Source organism: Erythranthe guttata, chromosome 8 (assembly GCF_056151865.1).
Source record: "Erythranthe guttata isolate IM_541 chromosome 8, IM_541, whole genome shotgun sequence".
Taxonomy (NCBI): domain Eukaryota; kingdom Viridiplantae; phylum Streptophyta; class Magnoliopsida; order Lamiales; family Phrymaceae; genus Erythranthe; species Erythranthe guttata.
Window position 1 is genome coordinate 16371509 of NC_142540.1, and position 21223 is coordinate 16392731.

At 36.0% G+C, this 21223-nt stretch overlaps 6 protein-coding genes and 1 non-coding gene across 7 annotated transcripts; 2 read left to right on the top strand and 5 right to left on the bottom strand.

The window, feature by feature from the left end:
* The first annotated feature begins 411 nt into the window (after positions 1-411).
* Positions 412-1120, top strand: LOC105951587 (GATA zinc finger protein). The gene has a single exon (XM_012975042.2). The coding sequence runs from the start codon at positions 522-524 to the stop codon at positions 936-938; it is 417 nt and encodes a 138-aa protein (XP_012830496.2). The 5' UTR covers positions 412-521; the 3' UTR covers positions 939-1120.
* Positions 1121-1226: 106 nt separating this feature from the next.
* On the bottom strand, positions 1227-4330 carry LOC105951335 (ADP-ribosylation factor GTPase-activating protein AGD12). Its single transcript, XM_012974749.2, has 9 exons — positions 4191-4330; positions 3584-3685; positions 3120-3201; positions 2939-3014; positions 2689-2852; positions 2425-2569; positions 2155-2271; positions 1865-1960; positions 1227-1730 (listed from the first exon to the last, which is right to left on the bottom strand). The coding sequence occupies exons 2-9, from the start codon at positions 3618-3620 to the stop codon at positions 1449-1451; spliced, it is 999 nt and encodes a 332-aa protein (XP_012830203.1). The 5' UTR covers positions 3621-3685; positions 4191-4330; the 3' UTR covers positions 1227-1448.
* A 201-nt stretch (positions 4331-4531) lies between these two features.
* RFNR2 (root FNR 2) lies at positions 4532-6928 on the bottom strand. The gene is made up of 5 exons (XM_012974750.2): positions 6794-6928; positions 6619-6681; positions 5853-6194; positions 5554-5773; positions 4532-5126 (listed from the first exon to the last, which is right to left on the bottom strand). The coding sequence occupies exons 1-5, from the start codon at positions 6815-6817 to the stop codon at positions 4627-4629; spliced, it is 1149 nt and encodes a 382-aa protein (XP_012830204.2). The 5' UTR covers positions 6818-6928; the 3' UTR covers positions 4532-4626.
* Positions 6929-9233: 2305 nt separating this feature from the next.
* On the top strand, positions 9234-14637 carry PHV (Homeobox-leucine zipper family protein / lipid-binding START domain-containing protein). The gene is made up of 18 exons (XM_012974753.2): positions 9234-9864; positions 10577-10736; positions 10822-10934; positions 11078-11168; positions 11249-11344; positions 11462-11575; positions 11673-11756; positions 11868-12023; positions 12114-12188; positions 12347-12453; positions 12553-12742; positions 12843-13031; positions 13122-13202; positions 13297-13431; positions 13532-13845; positions 13924-14035; positions 14122-14271; positions 14350-14637. The coding sequence occupies exons 1-18, from the start codon at positions 9653-9655 to the stop codon at positions 14494-14496; spliced, it is 2526 nt and encodes an 841-aa protein (XP_012830207.2). The 5' UTR covers positions 9234-9652; the 3' UTR covers positions 14497-14637.
* Positions 14638-15583: 946 nt separating this feature from the next.
* On the bottom strand, positions 15584-17893 carry LOC105951588 (AUGMIN subunit 2). Its single transcript, XM_012975043.2, has 6 exons — positions 17631-17893; positions 17406-17531; positions 17152-17256; positions 16477-16545; positions 16155-16268; positions 15584-15961 (listed from the first exon to the last, which is right to left on the bottom strand). The coding sequence occupies exons 1-6, from the start codon at positions 17748-17750 to the stop codon at positions 15683-15685; spliced, it is 813 nt and encodes a 270-aa protein (XP_012830497.2). The 5' UTR covers positions 17751-17893; the 3' UTR covers positions 15584-15682.
* Positions 17894-18305: 412 nt separating this feature from the next.
* On the bottom strand, positions 18306-18379 carry TRNAN-GUU (transfer RNA asparagine (anticodon GUU)). Its single transcript has one exon. It is a non-coding gene; the product is annotated as a tRNA-Asn (tRNA).
* Positions 18380-19037: 658 nt separating this feature from the next.
* On the bottom strand, positions 19038-21156 carry DRT111 (D111/G-patch domain-containing protein). Its single transcript, XM_012974755.2, has 2 exons — positions 20320-21156; positions 19038-19520 (listed from the first exon to the last, which is right to left on the bottom strand). Exons 1-2 carry the CDS (start codon positions 21154-21156, stop codon positions 19224-19226), a joined length of 1134 nt encoding a protein of 377 aa, XP_012830209.1. The 3' UTR covers positions 19038-19223.
* Positions 21157-21223: the final 67 nt, after the last annotated feature.

The window sequence follows — 21223 nt, forward strand, 5'->3', positions numbered from 1 at the left end:
AATCACCTGATTCACGGGGTAGTGGTAGTCATCAATTTTAAAAAACAAATAAATAAAAATCAAGGCTTGACTTCTTCATTAATAAATTGTTTAAAATCACCTTCAATAATAGTTTGTGAGAGACCACTATGAATAAATAAATAATAATAAAAGGATTGAGATCGGAAGAGAGGATCAAATCCATTATTCCTATAATAAAATAATAAATAACTAAAATGATTTGTTTTTTTTAAGAAATAATACCACCACATCAAATTTAAGGTGATAAAAAGGCGGCCCATTAATTAACAGGACATATTGTAACTGGGCTTCTAATAAAATGGGCCGAATATAATTTATAGTCTACATGATTAAATTGATGTTATAAATATATTTTTTGCTAAAAAAATAAAGAAATTGAAATTATTTCCAGATAATAAAAAAAAAAATTAGATAATGTCAACTGAAGAAACACGCAATAATTCACACGTACTAAAAGTGATTCCACGGAAAAAGAAAGATCAGCCGCAAACTTTTCCGAGATGCAGCTCGATTTCTTCTTCCAATACGGCGTCGTATCAGCATTAGTTACACTGGCAGCAATCACCAGTCAATCCGCCGGCCGGGACCTCCGTCCATCGGACCACGGCCTAGCCTACCAGGGAAACACATCTCCGCCTACTCAAAACAGCGACGGATCGTTCTTCGGATCGACGACGCCGTCTTCCCCAACACTGCCTGAGGCGCAGAGTACCGCCGGCGGAGAGAGATCGCGCGACGTTCGCGGAGATCTCACGAGGATGGTGTTGCTGGTTGCGAGCGCGATTTGCGGGGTGGCCGGCGTCGTTTTGCTGGTTGTGTCGGCGGTGGTTTTCATCGTCCGGCGGCGGAAGCACAGGGCGGAATTAGCAGAAAGATTAGCGCCAGATTATGAGCTTCATACAGTCGACGACAAGTAGCAGCTAGGTAATTATGACTTATTTTGTTAATTAATATAAATATTGCTCTTAATCATTCTTTCTAATTACTTAAAATAAAAACGGTGATAATTCTGTCCATGCACGTGCTTTGTTCCCACTCCCCACCACCACCACCACCACCACTCAAATTATATATATCAAATATTTCAATTCTTCTCTCACGCAATTATTCATACAACATATATATATATAAGATTGATGAACAATTGTTTGTATTTAATTTCCCAAACTATTTTCTGTAACTAGGTCCAAAATTCAACTATAGAATACCAACAGAAAGAACACAATAAATTAAAACTCCAAACTCTAATTACATTACAAAGTAAAAAAAAAAAAAAAAATTGTCAAAAAACCCATACTCTAACAGTAAAAAACTTCTCACTTTATTTCCAAATGATCTAAAAGGGGAGGGTATAAAGGGAACACAAATTTGTATATAATTATATATATATACACACAGAGAATTAAATTAAAATTAATATAAGTATACTATTGGTCAAGTGGGACCCATTCTAGTTCAAGCTCTACTTCACCAGATTCAACATTCTGAAGCCTTAGCCAAAGCTCCTGCTTCACTTTGCCATCAACTATGTTGACTGTGCTGTCTTCAATCAGTGCATTGTCATATGATTTCAGCCATTTCCCAATCTGCATATCTCCAAACATCCCAGCATCACCAAACGCCGTTGCTGATGTAATCATCGGCTGTATATCTATCTCCGCTTCCCCCATTATATCATCAGCCGAGAACATATCGTGATCGTATACTTGCTGCACTCGTTTTAAGGAGGATATAAAAAAAACACGGTTATACATATATATGTGTGCGTGTGTGCGTGTGTGTGCGTGTGTGTGTGTGTGTGTGTGTGTTGGTGTGTGCAACAAGAACAATCGTAAGAATTTACTAGTTTTATCGAGCCGTAATCTTCTGGAACAGAAAGCTTGAGTTCCTCGTTCCACACAGGATTCAAGTTGCTCTTCACTACACTTGTTTGTGCTTTCTAGTAATACAAAATAACCAACATTACAATAGAATTTGTCTGATTTATATTAGACAACATAAGTGATTTTGAAGCAGAGAAAACCCGATTTCCCACTCCCATGTAACTAATTGCCTTCTTGATTCTACCCTGCTTCCAATTTATGCAATACTAATATGGATTAAGTAGTATGTAGGAAAAAGCAAGAAACGAACCTGCTGCCCAAGAGACAATATAATATATGGATCACTCGATAGCATATCCCGAACAGCTAAATTTGTGCCTTTGAGTACTTTAATCTTCAACATTCCAATAAACTCCACCAAGCCATTCTGTGACCATATTTGCCGTTAGCTCCACACACACGTAACACAGCAATTCACAAAAGCAAAAGAACCGAATAAAAACTATACGATGGTGTCATTAATTAAAATGCAGATCCACAACATCAATGGAATAAGATTGAACGAGGTATAGAAACGTACAGAGTTTTGTGAAGAACTTGAACTTCGAAAGCTATCCATAATCTTCCTGGACAAACTTGTTTGTAAGGAGTGCTTACTGTTATTGGAAGAACCAGACAGAATACGTAGGCTAGGTTTCAAGAAATCTTGAAGTTCGTACTTAGACCTACAATGCACAAACAAGGAGATACAAAAAATCTACATGTGTAAGCTGAATAAAGAAGGTATTTAAAAAAAGAGCCGCAGTTAGTACAAAACTAATTAGAATTCACATTTCGACATCACCTGATAAATTGGTGACGTTCTTCATGGCCAGCATCTGGTTTAGGCTTCGACACCCCTTCGGGAAAATAAGCCTCGTAAATAGAATTGGCAGACGCATTCCCACCGACCTCAATCATTGCCTCAATTTCATCGTCAGACCATTCATCTAAAGTCACTGACAAGACCTGCAGTATCAAAAAAGATTGCAGTAAAAAAACAAAAAAAAGGGATAAAAAAGTTTTGGACTGCAAAGAAGTCCTGAGCCAATCACCTTTGAAATATGCGCACCGAGGCTTCTGTGGGCACCGCAACACTTTAAACATATAAATACTCCAATATTTGCTGATCTGAGAAAGCAAGAAAAATAAAATAAAAAATAATACTGATAATAATTTGAGGATAATCTCGATAAGAGAATAGATAACACAGGGAAAAGAAGTGGTGGAACTTACGCCCATTTTGGATCCGGAGCACCACAGTCTGCACATACACGATTATCGCTTTGAATCATAAGACTCGTCAATCTTCTTTTACCTGTATGGATTTTAGTAAACATCAAAACATGGAATATCAATACTTACAAAATGAAAACCATAATGAGGCCTCAAGAGCAAAGTGAAATAACGATGAATTTATTCATCTATTGAAAAATTTACAATCCAATTCGATGCAATATACAGATTACCGAACATTACATAAGCTAAACAATGAATTCAAAAGTTCTATATGTTCATGGTATGTGAAACCATCAAACTGAGATAGCAAAATCACTTAAAAAAATTCAAGTAGACAATAAATTGGAAGCTTTTAACATGTGGAATTCGACACACACACACACACACACACACACACACACACACACACACACACACACACACACACACAGAATCACAGATACACAGAGAGACAGACATACCTGAAGGTTTCCTAAGAGCAGATGTTTGGTGGCTCATTGCTCCGTTTATGAATTACGCAAATGTTATCATTCAACTGTACTATCCTGCCTTTATGGAAAAACCTACAACACAGAGTTATGCCCCCAAAATTGAGATAATCACTTCGTGTGAATATATCACAAGTAAAGCTAAATTCTGAGAGGAAACAGAATTGAATCACTTCATACCAAATTTATTCATGAATTAAGCAAATCGAGAATAATCAGCGAGCGTAGTTTCAATAAATAGTGTGTTGTGAAAATCGGCATTGGCAATTTGACAGATAATACAATTTTATTTATTAAAAAAATAAAAAAATCATTCTGGAAATGTCACCGGAACCCCATAAATTAGGCGAGTGATGAAATGCCAATAAGATCGGCGCCGATTAGGAATATTCCGGCATCGACGTATTCCAGAAACGGAAATTTCAATCCACGACGAAAAAATGAACCAAAAACGTTAAAAAATATAAATCAAAATATGGGGAAATTATATAGAAACTCAATTTGTTTGAATAATTTGCCTATGATCATAATCGAAGTGAAAAATCACTTCGTACAGAACATGATTAATCAGAATAATTACCTTTTCTGTCTCGATATTCTGGAATTTTTTTGTCGCTAGGAGGATTTTGTTCATGTGAAAAATGGAGAGGAAACGCCCCCCGTTTTTATGTGATTCCAAATCAACGATAACTGTTTCTTTCATTTCATTCTTTTATTTATTGCGCCTTTTTTTTATAACAATAATAATAATAATAACAATAAATAAATAAATAAATAATCATAACTACAGCTATTTTTGGCTTTAAACTAAAATGTTAAAATCATTTTTTATTTTCCCTTTTATTTTGTTTTTAGTTTTAAAATGATAAAATCCACTTTTATTTTCTTTTCATTTTTACCCCTTATAAATTGGAATAGTAGTAAAATATAATTTAATTTTCTATAAATTTGAATAATAATCAATAATAGTAATAACAGCAGTACAGACAAGTTCTTGAAAAATATAGTAATGGAGTTCAATAAACTTCAACATGCCACTGTTTATTCTTCTTGAGCTGTGTTAGCTTCTCATCCCATTTTTCGCCTCTCGTCTCCGAAACCCTCTTCAACGTATCTTGAATGCCGGGCATCATTCCTTTAAGCCCGCAAAAGTAAATGTGGGCCCCACTATCCAAAAGCTCGAAAATCTCGTCGCTGTACTCTTCGATCCTATCCTGAACATACATTTTCCCGCCATTTCTGTTCCTCTGTTCTCTGCTGAGAGCACGGTCAAACCGGAAATTATCCGGATAGTTCCGGAGGTATTCGGAGAATTCTTCGTCGTATAAGAGACTGTCTTTGTTAGCCACTCCGAGGAAAAGCCAAGCTAGGCCGTTGAATTTGAACGTGGGAATATTCTCCGTGAACATTCTTCGAAGGTAGCCTCTGTAAGGTGCCACCCCTGTGCCCGTGGCAATCATTATGTGGGTCCCGTTTGGATTTTCTTCCGGAAGAAGCATTATCTTACCGGAAGGACCTGAAAAATAAAAAAATAAATAAAAAAATTGGAATTAAGAGTACGACTTCAAATGTGATTTTGACCACTTTTCGGTTCGAATTTGGCGACAATTTTTTAGTCATTTGAGTTGGCTTTCTAGATTGCAACTCTAGATTGGATGTCGGTTGCGAGAGTTATGTTTGAATGAATAAACACTGCCCTATTTAACAAACAACAAGCCTAATTTGAACGTGATTTCGACAATCTTACAATTCAAATTTGGAAAATCTGAAAACATCGAAGTTGTAGTAGCCCTTTGAATTGGCTTTCTAACGCAACTTGAATCAGCTAAATTCGTCATTGGATGAGAAAGTTATGCATAGTCTTGAATTACGGTACCGTTAAAATTGAAACGACATTGAGCCCAAAAAAAGAAAAAAGAAAAGCCAATTTGAGATCTTATTACCTGTGATCTGAACCTTGCCGCCGGGCTTTGAATCACATAAGAAATTACTGCAAACTCCTTTTTTCGAAGCATCTTCTTTCCCAGTTTCGGGATCGTAATAGACAGCTCGTCTAACACACAAACTTGCTGTTTTTCCATCGAAGAAGTCTCCATATCTTGTAGATGCTATTGAGTACAATCGAACATTATGTGAACTACCAGGTTTTTTCGGATTCTCACCCTAAAGAATCTCAGACGAGTAAATAAATAAATAAAATCGAAAAACACTAAACTACGCGAATAATGTTTCTAGAACTTACCGGAGGAATGATTCCATAACTCTGTCCTTCCCAATAGGGGACATTGCCCCCATGATCGATGACGACGTGGCATGTCTCTCCAGGAGCTGTGGGGCCCACAATCCTTTCGACGGAGACAATAGTTGCTGTATACGGTTCTTTATTCTTGTACAGATGCAATGGCGGCTCTTTCGCATCTTCTAAACTTAAAGGCGAAATCGCAGCCTTCTCCTTGCTTGCTTGTTCCACTGACATGCAAATCACGGGTCGACTTTTTCCCTTTGACCGCGAGTTTGCGGTTTTGAAATCCGAAGATAAACGAGAAATCCATGATTTTTTTCCGTTGAAAGATACGTTATTACCCTGCAGTATATATAGTGACTTAGTGAGCTGCATTATTCAAGAAACACAGTAATTGTCATCTCAAATAAGGTTTAAAAAAAAATCTTACAAGAACCCACAAAATTTAGGATTTCGATTTTCGACGGCTATACTTACGATTGATCTCACAATAATTCAACAGAAACACAGAGATTAGGAGACATCAGATTTAAGAAAATGAATCTTGAATTTTAGGAGATGACACATTTTGCCCAAACTCTTGATTAAAATCCTAAATTTTGAAATTGACAGAGAGATAAAACAAATAAGAGATCCCTGGATAATTAACAAAAAAAATATGATTAAATATTTAAAATCAACAATAGTGCAACTCCAGATCAACGCAATTGAATACATAAAAAAAAAAATAATTAATTTTAACATAAAAAGGGACACGATCAAGAACCTTAAACACGGTCTTAGGAAGAGATGTATCACTGCTGTAAGAGAAACACACTGTAACTGGGACCTGCAACAAAAATAAAAAAAGGCAACATTTTTCCCAAATTTCAAATTAAATAAAAATTAAATTGAATTAAATAAAAAATACACAACAGTAATTGTTGTTGAAATAAAAAAACCTGAGAGAGAGCGGAATGAGCCATGATCGGATTAAACCAAAGATTCTGCTATGAGATTTTGGCTGTTCGGTTCGATTCTGGGTTTTACTGCTGTCTGATGATGCTGACTGTTTCCCAAGTGTTGGTGGAATTTCTTTATTTTTTTTCAAATGGTATTTCCCCGCCAATAGAATGAGGCCACGTGTTTTAATTTTACTGGTGTAATATATTAACAGTGATTTAGGGAAGGTCCATTGGGCCTTTAACGGGTAATGGAAAAGCCCATTAAATAATTAAAATAATGAAAGCCCAATCACTTATTCTTCTTCATATGCTTTTCTAAATATTAATTTAAAAAAAATCGAGCTCGTTTTACATGACCAACTGGGTTATTCTCGTTAAATGGGATATCAGTTGATGATAAAAAATATATATATAATAAATTTTAGAATGTGGATTAAATTATTAATGAATATTTTATGAACATGAATTGTGTTGATTTATATGCCTATAGAATGTACTTGTATAGTTGAATTGGATTAATTGTTACGACAATTATTATGTTGCAACTACTAATAGTGGACCTGTCTTCTTTCCATTCCAGCCAAATGCACCTTTTTCACAAACCTTAAATTTCATTTAAAAACCAAAATTAAAGTAACATAAATATAGAGACAATTAACACACAAATTATATACATAAATATGTGACAATATTTATCATGTGTAGCTACGAAGAGCAAACAACCACACAATATTACACACACTACAACACATGTTTAGATATCAGGACAGTAATATATGTTTCGGAAAGATCTTTTAATCCCAAAAGTCAACATGTAAAGTCAACTTCTTTTCATTGTAGTGATGGTGGGGAACACTTTCGAGTGTTATTTTACTTGTGGGGGTTGTCGGGGGAGGAACCTTAATCATCCAAAGGTAAAAACGCAAGTGTTTTCATTACGCTTTTAGTTCTTACTTTATTAAACGCTTTTAGATTAACCTTTATCTTGGTTAATAATAATAGCCTCAACTATTATTTTTTTATTTTTTTTTTTTTGGTAATGCAGGAACCCGCAGCCAACCATATAGGTGCATTGGGTAAACCTACACTCTCGTATAATAGCTTGCAAATAGCCTCAACTATTATTGTTATCACTTGTCGTGGAGAACAGGAGAACCATGTCTCGATTTTACGATTTCATAACAATGTTTTTCTTTTGAAATACCAAAAATTTCGATTTCTTATTTTTGTAATTTTATTTTTTTCAATCAGAATTGAATTATATATATACAAAGTTTCGGTTTTTGATCCGATTTAAGTTTAAAAAAAATCCCAAAATCACACTTTTATTATCAATATTGCTATGCATTTTATATTACAGATGAGTAAAAAAATAAAATTACCAATATTCGCCAATTCGATCCGAAAATTCTGATTTTGGAATAAGATTTGTCATTCAAAATTTTAATTTTATGATTTATTTTTAACGAAATTGTTATTAATTTTAGAATAAGTGAATGGTTATTTATGCGTAAAAATGAAATACAAGAAAAGATTAATTAAAAATAGTAAATTAATTAATGTAATGATGATCCTATTAGTCTAATAAATAGTAATTATTATTTGAACAGAAGATCAGATTTCAGAGCAGTGTATACTGTGATGTTTCAGCTTAAAGGCCCAATAGTTATATTAAAGTACAGAATATGGGCCCACATTTAAATCCAGCCCATTTTTAACAGTGGTCAATTCAAGATTTCCAGTTTCAGGGTCTTGGTCAACGCCCAGATTCTCACCCCCATTCATTAATTTTAATTTATCTTTTTTTTTTTATAATTATTATTAATTAAAAGAGAGAAGAAAAAAAATAAAAAAATAATTAATAGGTAGAAGTTGGACCCTATAAGCCTAAAAATGAAATCTGGTAAGTCTGCAACAAATAAAGGCAGCACCTCTGCCTCCCATTTACTCTCTTCAATCTTTTCACTGTTTTGTGAATCTTTATTACCAACTCTTTCTTTTACACTATAAAAACTTTTCTCTTTCCTCATTTCCCATTAATGCTTATGTCAGTTACTTTCCAATCCATATTTTTTATTATATTATATATATATATAAATTAATAAAATAATAAAATAATAGTAATTTTTTTGAATTAATAGAAATTCAAAAAAAGCTGGGGGGGTTCTTTTTGGTTTTGTTAGACCATGGAGATGGGGTTGGAACCACCTCCAATGGGGGTGGGTCTGGGGTGGGTTGGAGATGGGGGGTGGGTAGGGGGAACCACCTCCAATGTAGGTGGGTAATGGGGGTGGGTATTGAAAAGGGGGTGAGTTTACATTGAGCTGCCCCCTTCCAACTCACGTGTTGTAAGGGAGCGTGTGATCACGCGCCTCTTTTTTTTTTTTTTTAATTTTCTTTTCTTTTGTATTTATTTTTTATATTATATTATTATTTTATTTTAATTCATTAATGGGTTGCTGTTGTTCTCTCTCTCTCTCTGGATATCCCATTTTCTCTCTCTACATTTCACTTTCTCTGATATTCTCGAGATTGGCGTCTTAGATAAAGACCAGGGAACCTCGATTTCATTAATCTCTTTTCAGTTTTCACCTCTCTCTCTTTCTCTCTCTAAAATCTCTCTCTACAACATATCATCATCTCTCCCCTTTGCGGTAGAAGAAGAGAAACTAAACCCTTTTCCCAGAAAAGAACCGCAAAAAGAAAAAATAAAAATTCAATCTTGATGAGTGAGAGAGGAGGTTCTCTGTAAGAAGAGAGCCTGCCTTTTTTCATGCATTTACTAATCGGAACAAAAAAACAAGCTCTGTTTAACATTTCCACACTTTAATTTTTTTTCTGGGCTATTGTTAAAAAATGGCACTTTCTATGCAAAAGCAGCAGCAGCAGCAGCAAATTGACGCTGGCAAGTACGTGAGATACACGCCCGAGCAAGTGGATGCTTTGGAGAGGGTTTACTCAGAATGCCCAAAACCCACTTCTTCCAAGAGGCAACAGCTCATTCGTGAGTGCCCCATTCTTTCCAACATTGAGCCTAAACAAATCAAAGTCTGGTTTCAGAATCGCAGGTACATATGTTTTTTTTTTTCTTTTTTTTTTTTTTTTTTTTTCCGGTTTTGAGCACCTTTAAAAGTGATTTCTTTAGTTTATTTTTCAAGAATCAATGTTCATTTTTTTTTTTTTTCCACGTTTAAATTTTATGATGTTTGCTTGGTAATAGTTTTGCACCTTTAAAAATGAGTTCTTTAGGTTTTTTTTTTCAAGAATCAATGTTCTTTTTTTCTTTCCTCGTTTTTTGCTTGGTAAGAGTTTAGTGAATATGGGTTCTTTTTTTTGGAGAAATATTTTTCTTTGTAATTTTCAAGTATTCTAGGTATTGACAGTTGTAATTGTTGTTCATCCTATCTCCTTACCTGTAGATCTTGATAGATAGTTATTACAGCAGCTGCCAAATGATATACATTTGCTTCTGCTAACCATGTAACTTCTTGAAAATGTTGTATGTCCGAATACACCCATCTCAAGTAGCTATAGATCTTTTGTTGTTATTCTGAACAAAAGAGTACTTGTGTCTAAATGGGCTGCCGTTGTCTATGGCATACTATATTTATCCGATGATCTTTTTCATTGCAACTTTGTTATCATTTAAGTGTTTTAGGACATGTGGAGCACTACAATAAAATAGTGTTTGGTCATGCAAATATCCATAAAATTAAACGAAATGTAGGTAAGTTAACCTTTGCTATGTACTGGGAATTCAATTTGATTTTCTCTCTTTAGGTGTCGAGAAAAACAGAGGAAAGAAGCTTCTCATCTCCAAACTGTTAACCGGAAGCTCACTGCTATGAACAAGCTGTTAATGGAAGAGAATGGCCGCCTCCAAAATCAGGTCACTCACTTGGTTCATAAGAACGGTTCCATGCGTCAGCATCTGCAAACTGTAAGTTTTGATTTATTTCTCGCTTTTCCCTGTTAATAACCAAGTACAGTTTTAATTTTTGTGTTAAATTTTATTATAATGACAGGTAAACACAACAGCCACAGATACGAGCTGTGATTCTGCGATTATGAGTGGTCGTAAAGAACAAAATAACCCAACACCTCAGCGTCCGCAAAAGGATGCTAATAGCCCAGCTGGGTAATTTTCTCTTAATTCACTTTCCATTTTGACTCCTTTTAATATAATATATATTACTAATTAGACTGCTAATTGAGATGCTAAAATCGATTTGGTTTCTTAAGTTAATTTCTCTTCCTTTGCATATTTTGGTGGTGTTGTAGTCTTCTTGCAATAGCAGAGGAGACCCTCGCAGAGTTCCTTGGAAAGGCTACTGGAACTGCTGTCGATTGGGTGCAGCTGATTGGGATGAAGGTTGATCTCTCTCTCATTTTATTATTTTTTATTTCTTTATTGTTTATTTTAATCATAATTTATCTTCTTTATGTGTTAAGCCTGGTCCGGATTCTATTGGCATCGTTGCCGTTTCCCGCAATTGTAGTGGGATAGCAGCACGAGCCTGCAGCCTCGTGAGTCTTGAACCCACAAAGGTAATTATTTTTAATTTAATTCACACTTTTGTATATTTGTTAATTATCTTCGTGATGGAAATCGAGTTTTTTTTTTTTAATTTTATTTGGAAACTACCTGTATTTTAATTTTTGCAGGTTGCTGAAATTTTCAAAGATCGTCTATCTTGGTATCGTGACTGTCGTTGCCTTGATGTAGCAAACATAATCCCCACAAGAAATGGGGGTACGATAGAGCTCTTATACATGCAGGTACATTTCCATTTTTCTTTTAATAATAAATTATATATGTTAATTCTTATCTTAATTAAATATGCAACTGATTTTCAACATTAATTTATTTATCAAGACATATGCACCGACAACTTTGGCATTGGGCCGTGACTTTTGGACTCTGAGATATACCACCAGTTTGGAAGATGGCAGTCTTGTGGTTAGCTAATCCTATTCACTTTTCTCTAATCTCGTCTTGATTCTTTTATTTTCGGCTAAAAACACGATGCATCATATTCTACTAACACTGGATACTATTATAAATATGGAGATTTGTGAGAGGTCATTAACATCTTCTTACGGCGGTCAAATGGGCCCGCACGCTGCTTGCTTTGTGAGAGCCGAAATGCTACCGAGTGGTTGCCTAATTCGCCCGTGTGAGGGTGGCGGTTCGATTATCCACATTGTCGATCACATTGACTTAGATGTAAGAAATCGTCTAAATATACGTTTTGCAAACCTCTATCATTAGCCATGCCTTTCTTTTTTCACTAATTTCACTTTAAACTTCCATCAGGCACTAAGTGTTCCCGAAGTTCTAAGGCCACTTTACGAATCGTCCAAAATCCTTGCGCAAAAGATGACTTTGGCTGTAAGAAATTTCCTCCTTGCTCTGTTATGTCTATGATTGGCCCGATTTTGAAAAATTTCCCATTCGTTTTCTGAAGAAGAAAATCACTTTGTTAATGTCTTCAATTTGGATGTAAAAAATCTTCGTTTTTTAAGACATGATTTGTATGTCACATTCAGGCCTTGCGTCACATTAGACAAATTGCTCAAGAAACAAACGAAGAGGTCCAAATTAGTGGGGGCCGCCAACCGGCTGTTCTAAGGTCATTAAGTCAAAGATTGTGCAGGTAATAAAACTTTAGCATCTGTACCAGAATATACATATATTGCTGTTATTTATTTATATATTTTTTAATTTTCTCGTTTGTTGATGGTTGACTTTTTAGGGGTTTCAACGATGCGGTCAATGGCATTGTTGATGATGGTTGGTCCATAATTAGTAGTGATGGGGCAGAAGATGTAACCATTGCAATTAATTTATCACCGAGCAAATTTCTTGCTTCTCACTCTAACACTCTGTCCATGCTCCCAACTTTCGGTGGGGTCCTTTCTGCACGAGCATCAATGCTTCTCCAGGTTTTTTTTTCATTTAATCATTTCACTAACTTCAGCTTTTGTTTTCTTCGTATTGATTTTTTTTTTGGGTTATTCTTTTTTTAATACATATACGATGCAGAATGTACCTCCAGCTCTGCTTGTTCGTTTCTTAAGGGAACATCGTTCAGAATGGGCCGATTATGCGGTCGATTTTTACTCAGCTGCTTCTCTTAAATCCAGTCCTTATGCAATCCCTTTTGCAAAGCCTGGTGGTTTTCCAACCAGTCAAGTTATTTTGCCTCTCGCACATACTGTTGAACATGAAGAGGTCAGTATATATACATATACATACACGTGGACATCCGCAAAATACGCATGGATACAAGATTTGTAATAAATATTTTGTGTTAAAATTTAGGTGTTGGAGGTGGTTCGTTTGGAGGGTCATGCATTCTCACCCGAAGACATAGCTTTGTCTAGGGATATGTACTTATTACAGGTTTTGCTCATTAATCATTTGAATTTTAAATAATTCTTTTTTGTCTATGCTATGATTTAATTTTGATTTTCTTTAATGTAAAAAAACCCTGCAGTTATGCAGTGGGATAGACGAAGCAAATACAGGTGAATGTGCGCAGCTAATTTTCGCACCAATAGATGAATCATTCGGTGACGATGCTCCAATGCTACCTTCCGGTTTTCGTATTATCTCTTTAGATCCCAAATCAGTTGAGTCAATTAATTAATAACAAACAATATTAAATCAATTAAAAATTAAAAATTTTGTTTTAAGTTATTAATGGGCCGGGCCTACATTTTGTGGTGCAGAACGGGCCTGGGCCCACTCAGACATTGGACTTGGCTTCCACGCTCGACGTTGGCCGTCCAGCTGGCGGAATTGATTCGACCAATCAGAATGTTCGATCGGTTTTGTCGATAGCGTTTCAGTTCACTTTCGAAAGTCACTATCAAGACAGTGTAGCTGCTATGGCCCGCCAATACGTACGTAGTATAGTTGCTTCAGTTCAAAGGGTAGCATTGGCAATTTCACCATCTCCACTTGGCGGTCGTATTGTTCCTAAGCCTTCTCCACATTCGCCCGAGGCTCTCACATTAGCTCGTTGGATTTGCCGAAGCTATAGGTATATGTAAATAATAGTTTTTATTTATTTATTTATTATTAAATATATATTTTTTTAAATACGATTGTTCTTGTTTAGGGTGTACACTGGGAGAGAGCTCTTTGAGGCCGATACGCAAGCTAGCGATGCTGTACTGAAGCAGCTTTGGCACCACAGTGATGCTATTGTGTGCTGTTCGGTTAAGACGAATGTTAGTCGTCATTTTAATTGTCAATTTCTTTCTTATATTTGTTACTTATTGTTCCGGAATATTCTTAAAAAGATTCTATTCGATAGGCATCGGCCGCGTTTACATTTGCGAACCAAGCTGGGCTAGACATGATGGAGACAACCCTCGTGGCACTTCAAGATATTATGCTCGAGAAGATTCTAGATGAATCCGGTCGGAAAATCCTCCTCGCGGAATTCTCCAAGATCATGCAGCAGGTAATTAATTAATTAACTAATTAATATCCATGGATATAATTTTTTTTTCGTTCAACTATATTTTCATTTTTTGATTAGGGTTTTGCTTATCTGCCGGGAGGAGTGTGCAATTCCAGCATGGGGCGATCGGTGTCGTACGAACAAGCTGTTGTGTGGAAGGTTCTAAATGACGACGACTCTAATCACTGTTTGGCTTTCATGTTTATGAACTGGTCTTTTGTGTGACAAATTTAATTAACTAGACGAAAATCGTGTAATATACTTTTGCACTAGCTGCATGCAGATGCTGACTAAACTTTTGTAAACTTAAAACTATTCGATGCATACTATGTTTGTGTATCGTAATGTCATTTTGTGTTTCGATAATCCGACTCAGTATTTATACTCTTTCGTTTCGATAAATATTCTCTTGTTTTTATTTGGTGGGTTGAATTGGCACGGAACGAATGTGTGTTTTTCAAAATCCTCGTTCGTTATGTTAATAAATCGATTTCAAACGAGCATTCAATGGACTATTTAAAATCGATTTATTTTTTACTTGTAATAATGTAAGCCTTTGGTCTGCAGGCAACAAAATTGAGCTTTTTAAACATGGTTCAGACAAGCGTGCTCTTTTTTTATTATTGTATATTATTCTAATGGATTTGTATTTAAATGCAAGTAAAGTAAGGTTTAGAGAATCTTTGGGGTATTTGAAAGCAATAATGGAAAGATCCATTTAGGATTTGATTTGTTGAGCTGTGGTGGCAATAAATAGTACAGACAAGGAAAGAGAAAATCTATACAGATAGGCGGCTACGAGATTTTAGTAGCACTATTATTACATGATACTATTAATGTAGTATATATATCATTCTTTTTGACTTACTGTTCTTGATCTCTTTTCTGAGGTTTCTTGTTCCAGGAGGCTTTCTATTTATTGAGGTGGACTTCAATGATTTTCTTTTTTCTTTGGTGGGGTTTATTAAAAATAAAAGGGTAAATTACACAGGTAATTCCACTAGATTTTACATCGCAATGGTAGACGTATAAGAAGATTCATAGTTGAGGGACTGGTTGTAATTACCCAAATATGAGTTTTTTTTCTTCGTAATTTGACATTACCTCAAGGTGGACTGTAATTTACTCTAAAATTATATGGTGGCATTTAAAAAAAAACTTTTATTTGGTGGCATTTAACAATCAGTCGAGTTGGATAGCTCGTGAGACGAGCTAAAGAGTCGATTGACAAACTTGGGTTGTATTCCATCGATTTAGCTTTCGAGTGCAACTTGAATTAAGTCATTTGGAGATCGGATGAAAAAAATTGTGATACATAATAGGAAGTTGCATTAAATATTTATGTCATTGTTACACTATACAAGAAAGAAAACTAACATGCTAAACAAGACATGGTAATTTTGTTTTAATGTCAGTTCCCAATGTTTTTGACAGATGGAGGCCAAGACAATCTCCTGTCGTAATTCTTGTAGCCGACATCAACGACTTGCCTTCTAAGGGCTAGATCGTCAAAGCTCGACTCATTTGTCCAACATGGAGGAGTTACACAGTCAGATTCTCCCGTTACTCTTTCCGACAAATGACCAACTCTCAGTGTTTGAAGCTTGTTAAACGACTCTCTCATTGCAGTCATTGCTTCAATGAACCGAGTGCAAGATGCCAAAGCTACTGGAATTGGACGGAGCATTTCCTAAATCATATAACACAATCAAAATCAATTTAAAAAAAAAACATGGTAACCGATTCTTTTAAGCAATCGGATTGAAGGAAATTACACATTTACTCAAACACGTAGTTGTAAGTGAAGTATTTATTTACATTGGAATGTGTTATAAGTAGTCTAAAACTCGTAAAAAAGAGCATAAGATAGATAGTTAACTTACCCCCCATACTGTAGGTGGTTTTTTAAAGTTTTGGCTCCATTGAAAATCACCGACAGAAGCAGTCAATGCTCCATAATCACTTGCTGCCTTCATTAGCAATTCTGAAAATTGTTTCTGTATGAAAACAGGGGACACAAAAACAAGCATTACGGATCTCTTCGGTCATTTTCAGTAACAGAGATGCAGTTATTTTAAACCCGTTAACCAAATTTGATGCAACTTTCGGTTCACATTTTTACACGAGAAGAGGGAATACAAGAGAAAGTACATAACGTTTTTATCAGTAGAAATGAATTGGAGTTATCTCATTGAACAAAAATACCTGGTACTCAGCTTCCACAGGGATGCAATCCAACGAGTAAGGTTGTTGGAGCCGAGCAATAATCCGATCCTAAATGGCAAGTACAAATGTAAATGGCTTATACATAGAGATGAACGAACATACACTGTGGACGAATAATCGGCAGAGAATTCTTAATCATAACGGCAAGAAAGAAGATCGCAATATCCTAGAGTCGTAACAACTAACAACACATCTTATGGAGAAAATATTTTACCATTCCTAAATGAAATGAAAATCGTAAACCTTTACTTTATTCGTGGAAGATATCACCGATTTATGGCATCATTCGTACCTACAACTTGAACGGGAACACTATGGAGGACGCTATTATGACTCATAACATGCTGAAAATTGCAGAAAGAATATGAAGTATGGCATCATGTTCATAAATAAAATCCTCCCTATAATTCTACCAAGAATCTTCAATACCTAGCCCAACTGCCTAGGGTTCATCTGATCATAACCATATATGAAGTCACGGACTCAATACTCGTTAAAATCAAAAGTAGGCAAGACGAGGGAAATCGACATGTAAAAGAAAAAGGTGAATAAAATTGAAAAACAGACTAAAATTTGTTAACCTAAATCCCAAACCATCAAGCGAAAAACAAGCAACAATTCGGCACTGGCAGCAGTTTCAAGTTGCTGAATTACCTTATTCTGAATGACATCTTTCAGTATAGCTGTGATCCGAGATAGAGTATCAATCTTCTTCTCCATTTCACTCACGTGTGTTAAGTGAGCAACATTCTTATCTTCCTAAAAGTTCGACAAATAGTTAATATGAGCTTACTGATAGAACTATGGAGCTAACTGAATTAGGATATATACAGTTTCAGAACTACCAAATTAAATACTAGCACATTATTTATTCATCAACAGAAGAAGAAAATTTCAGAATGCCCAACCTTTCTGCCTTGAAGTTCCACTTGCAGATCCGCGATTCTTCTTTGTACAGAAGTCAATTCTCTCAATATTCTTATTAAATCGTCCCCCTTTTCACTACAACCGGAGGTTAAATTCTGGATATCTTCCTAATCGAACAACAAAATAAGAAGGTAAACTAAAAAAATTAGGCTCACTACGTGTGTGTGTGTGTGTCAATTGGGACAGGAGGTGGTGGAATTGGAGACCTGGGGAGGAGGGGCGGCGGAAAAGCCGAGATCGGCGGCGATGGAGAGAGCATCGGACATTCCTCCCACTCTTCTCAGTGGCTTCTTTGCCACCCAAGTAGCGTCGCCGCCCATCGACATTATTTATCAGTTGACTATATGTTTATGTGCAGGAACAAGGATGTCGGTCTGAGCAGCGGCGACGGGATTGCCGGCGCCGGAAAAGGAATTCCGAATGTCTGATCGTAATAAGTTGCAGCGCATAAATTTTCAAATTTAAAATTGAAATAGTCTGTTCAGAAAATAATATAAAAAGGTAAAAAAAATAATTACAAATTAAAAAGGTAGAAATAATATAAAAAGGTAAAAAAAAAAAATTATAAATTCAAAAACAAATAAAAAAATTACAAATAAAAAAGGTAGAAAACAAAATAAAAAATAGTCTGCTGAGAAAATAATATAAAAGGGTAAAAAAAATAAATTATAAATTAAAAAAAAAAATTACAAATTAAAAAGGTAGAAATAATATTAAAAGGTAAAAATAAAAATTATAAATTCAAAAAGAAAATAATATAAAAAGGTAAAAAAAAATTACAAATTAAAAAGGTAGAAATAATATTAAAAGGTAAAAATAAAAATTATAAATTCAAAAAAATAAAAATTACAAATTAAAAAGGTAAAAAACAAAATAAAATCCGCTAGAAGGAGGGGTCGAACCTCCGACCTTGTGGTTAACAGCCACACGCTCTAACCAACTGAGCTATTCCAGCTTGTTGAAATAATTTGATATGTAGTATTATATTTCATTTTATAAAAATCTCAAGTGCTTCGAAAATGATATTTGTTATTCATCGATTTAGGTAAAATGATATTGTATATACTTCAAACTTATAAATTTTGTAGTATAAACTAAGTTACATGCTATAATTTCTTATGTTTTCAAGGCCTCAACTTGAATTGGTCAATTTTGGGCTAGATCATTTCGAATGCTATTGGACTTGGTGTATCAAAAGTCCTTCACTCTCTTTTGTTTCTAAGTAGCGAAGATTGGTCGAGAGCAATTATAATAGTTCTTGATTATGCTCGAATTTGTCGTATGTTGATCATAATAACCATAGTAGTTTGTACTTCATGCATCTACATAAAGATGTCGGGTTTTATCAGTGATCATGTCATAATGAAATGAAATGTGCTCGACGATCGTCTTTTTTTTTTTTCTTAGTTGACAAGAGAACCAGTCTCGAAGCGTTCTGAATAAATATTGCCTATTTTTGCAACAATTGGAGAGGGACAAACCTCCTTTTATGTTCTTTTTAATCTTATAGGACTTATTTGGAATCTTTTGGACTATTTGAGGTCCATTTCGCAACTTTAGAGATTACAAGGCATTTGATGTTAAGTTTGAAAACTTAATGGCAAAGTTTGTAATTTCCAAAACTTCATGAATTCAACTGCTAAATGACTATCATATGAAAATGAGTCTGAACTCTGAACATAAAACTTGAAAATCAACCAAATGTTACAACTTACAAACCAACCATGGTGAAAGGGTAACAAAGTCTTTTTGACAAACTAAACCAGCATTTCGATTTTGTAGTGCACACTATCAAACGATCAAAAAAACCCAGGAATTTCTCCTGGCATGGGAGCTAACTCGTTGTTGTTGAACTTTTCCTCGTCATAAAAACAAGCATGAACAACCCTACCTCCAAAGAATCGACCCTCGAGTTCTATGAGTGCTTTTGTGGCTTGCTCTGATTTCTCAAACTGAATAAAAATTCTTACAGCTTCTTCGTGTGGGAAGTTTGCCTCTGTAATCTCAAATATCAGGACACGGGTCACTTTACCAAATTTAGTACACTCCTCTGCCACCTCACCTTCTAAATCATCGTCCACCTCACCTGGACCAACCTTAAAGAAACAGAAACACACAGACCACAAGAGTTTTAGATAAACTTCAAAATACTAAGACCATTTAAATATCAAGAAACGAGTAAAAGATCACGTAATCAACGGCCATTTATGGATAAATTGTAACAAAAGAAGAATATTTTGTACCATACATGCAGAATGAGGTTGCTTCAGAAAAATGCTTAAATGCAATTCAGTAACAGGTCAACCAAAAGGGAAAACGAAAAGCAAGAGGAGGCTATGTAGAAGTGCAGCTTAAATCTGATGGATCGAAAACTTTGAAAATGAAAAAAGTATCAATGGAATCGACATGTAAGAATATGTTTGCACGACGTGATCAAACAAAAGAAACTGATACATAATATACTGGTTTTGCATCTTTCCTCGACAATCAACTGTTCTTTGTTACTTAGGGCACGTGTGTAGATTTACAAAAATCGAGGGCTAATCTTATCTGTCAGTAAGTTAGTGCCAACGGAGTACAATCCTTTCTTCTATTATTACTCAACTAAGCTCCAAAGTATCCAATCAGAACTTGCAATTACCAAAATCATTCCCTAATTAGTGTCCGTGATAACATTCAAGAAAACGGAGACACGAACAGACTCCCACCCGGAGAAAATCCCGGATTTTTTTTTCAAGAGACGATTATAATACCAAAATCCCACAGCCTATAAATATTGTAATTCATTTCTTTCTTTGTGTACTATATTACCCTAATCCACGAAATCACAAACCAATCAATCCGGCAAAAGCATAATCGAAATGTAAAATGCAAAATGCAATAACGAGTATATACCATGTTCCTGAGAAGCACAACTCTTGTGGGTGTGCCGTTGAAATTGACGCTTTTAACCTTCTTGCTGGAGTCACTGGCGTTGACGATCACCCCAGCTCTCTTATCCGTCTTCTTCGCCACTAATGGAGTTGTAATCCCCTGCTCCAGCCTTCCTAGACCACGTCCTTCCTTCCATCCCATATTAGCCATCATTCTCTGTGCCTTTGTCATCTTACCTTCGGCACCTAACCCTAACCCACCGCTCTCCGATTTCCCGATGCTAAACCCTTCTCCTCCTCCTCCATTGCCAGCTGGCGGTGGAGAAGGCGATCTCGGCACACCACCACCACCACCACTCATGGCGGCTCTTCGCCGCCAAGCTTCCTCGCCGGAGATACTCAATTCCTTCTCCCTATCCCGATCTCTCTCCCTCCTCTCTCTCTCATCCCTTTCCCTCTCTCTCCTTTCTCTCTCCTCCAATTCCTTCCTCACCTCCGCCTCCGCTTGCTTTCTCTTCCGCTCGCGGCGGTATTCCTCGTAGTCGTTTGGTCTGGCGGGGTCGTATTCTTCGACGACGGAGCTGGTGACACCGACTAGGGCAGGGTGAAACGACGTCGTGCTCGGATTAGGGTTTCTGTTCTCATCGGCGGTGGATTGAGCGGTATGTTTAATCACAGCGGGTTTGGGCTTCGCGTGTTGAGGACGAAGGATGGTTTGGGGAGGGGGGAATGGTTTGCGGAGAGTTGGTGGCGCCATCTTGGCGCTGCTCGACCAGACATTGGAGGCGGATGTAGTAGCGGAGCTGTCATCCGCGGTGGAGGACGGTGGCGGAAGGTCGCCGTACAACCCGCCGAGCATTTCGTACGACAATCAAAGCGTCTCTGGCGTGCGTTATAGTAGACAAACAATCAATCAGTCGATCGGA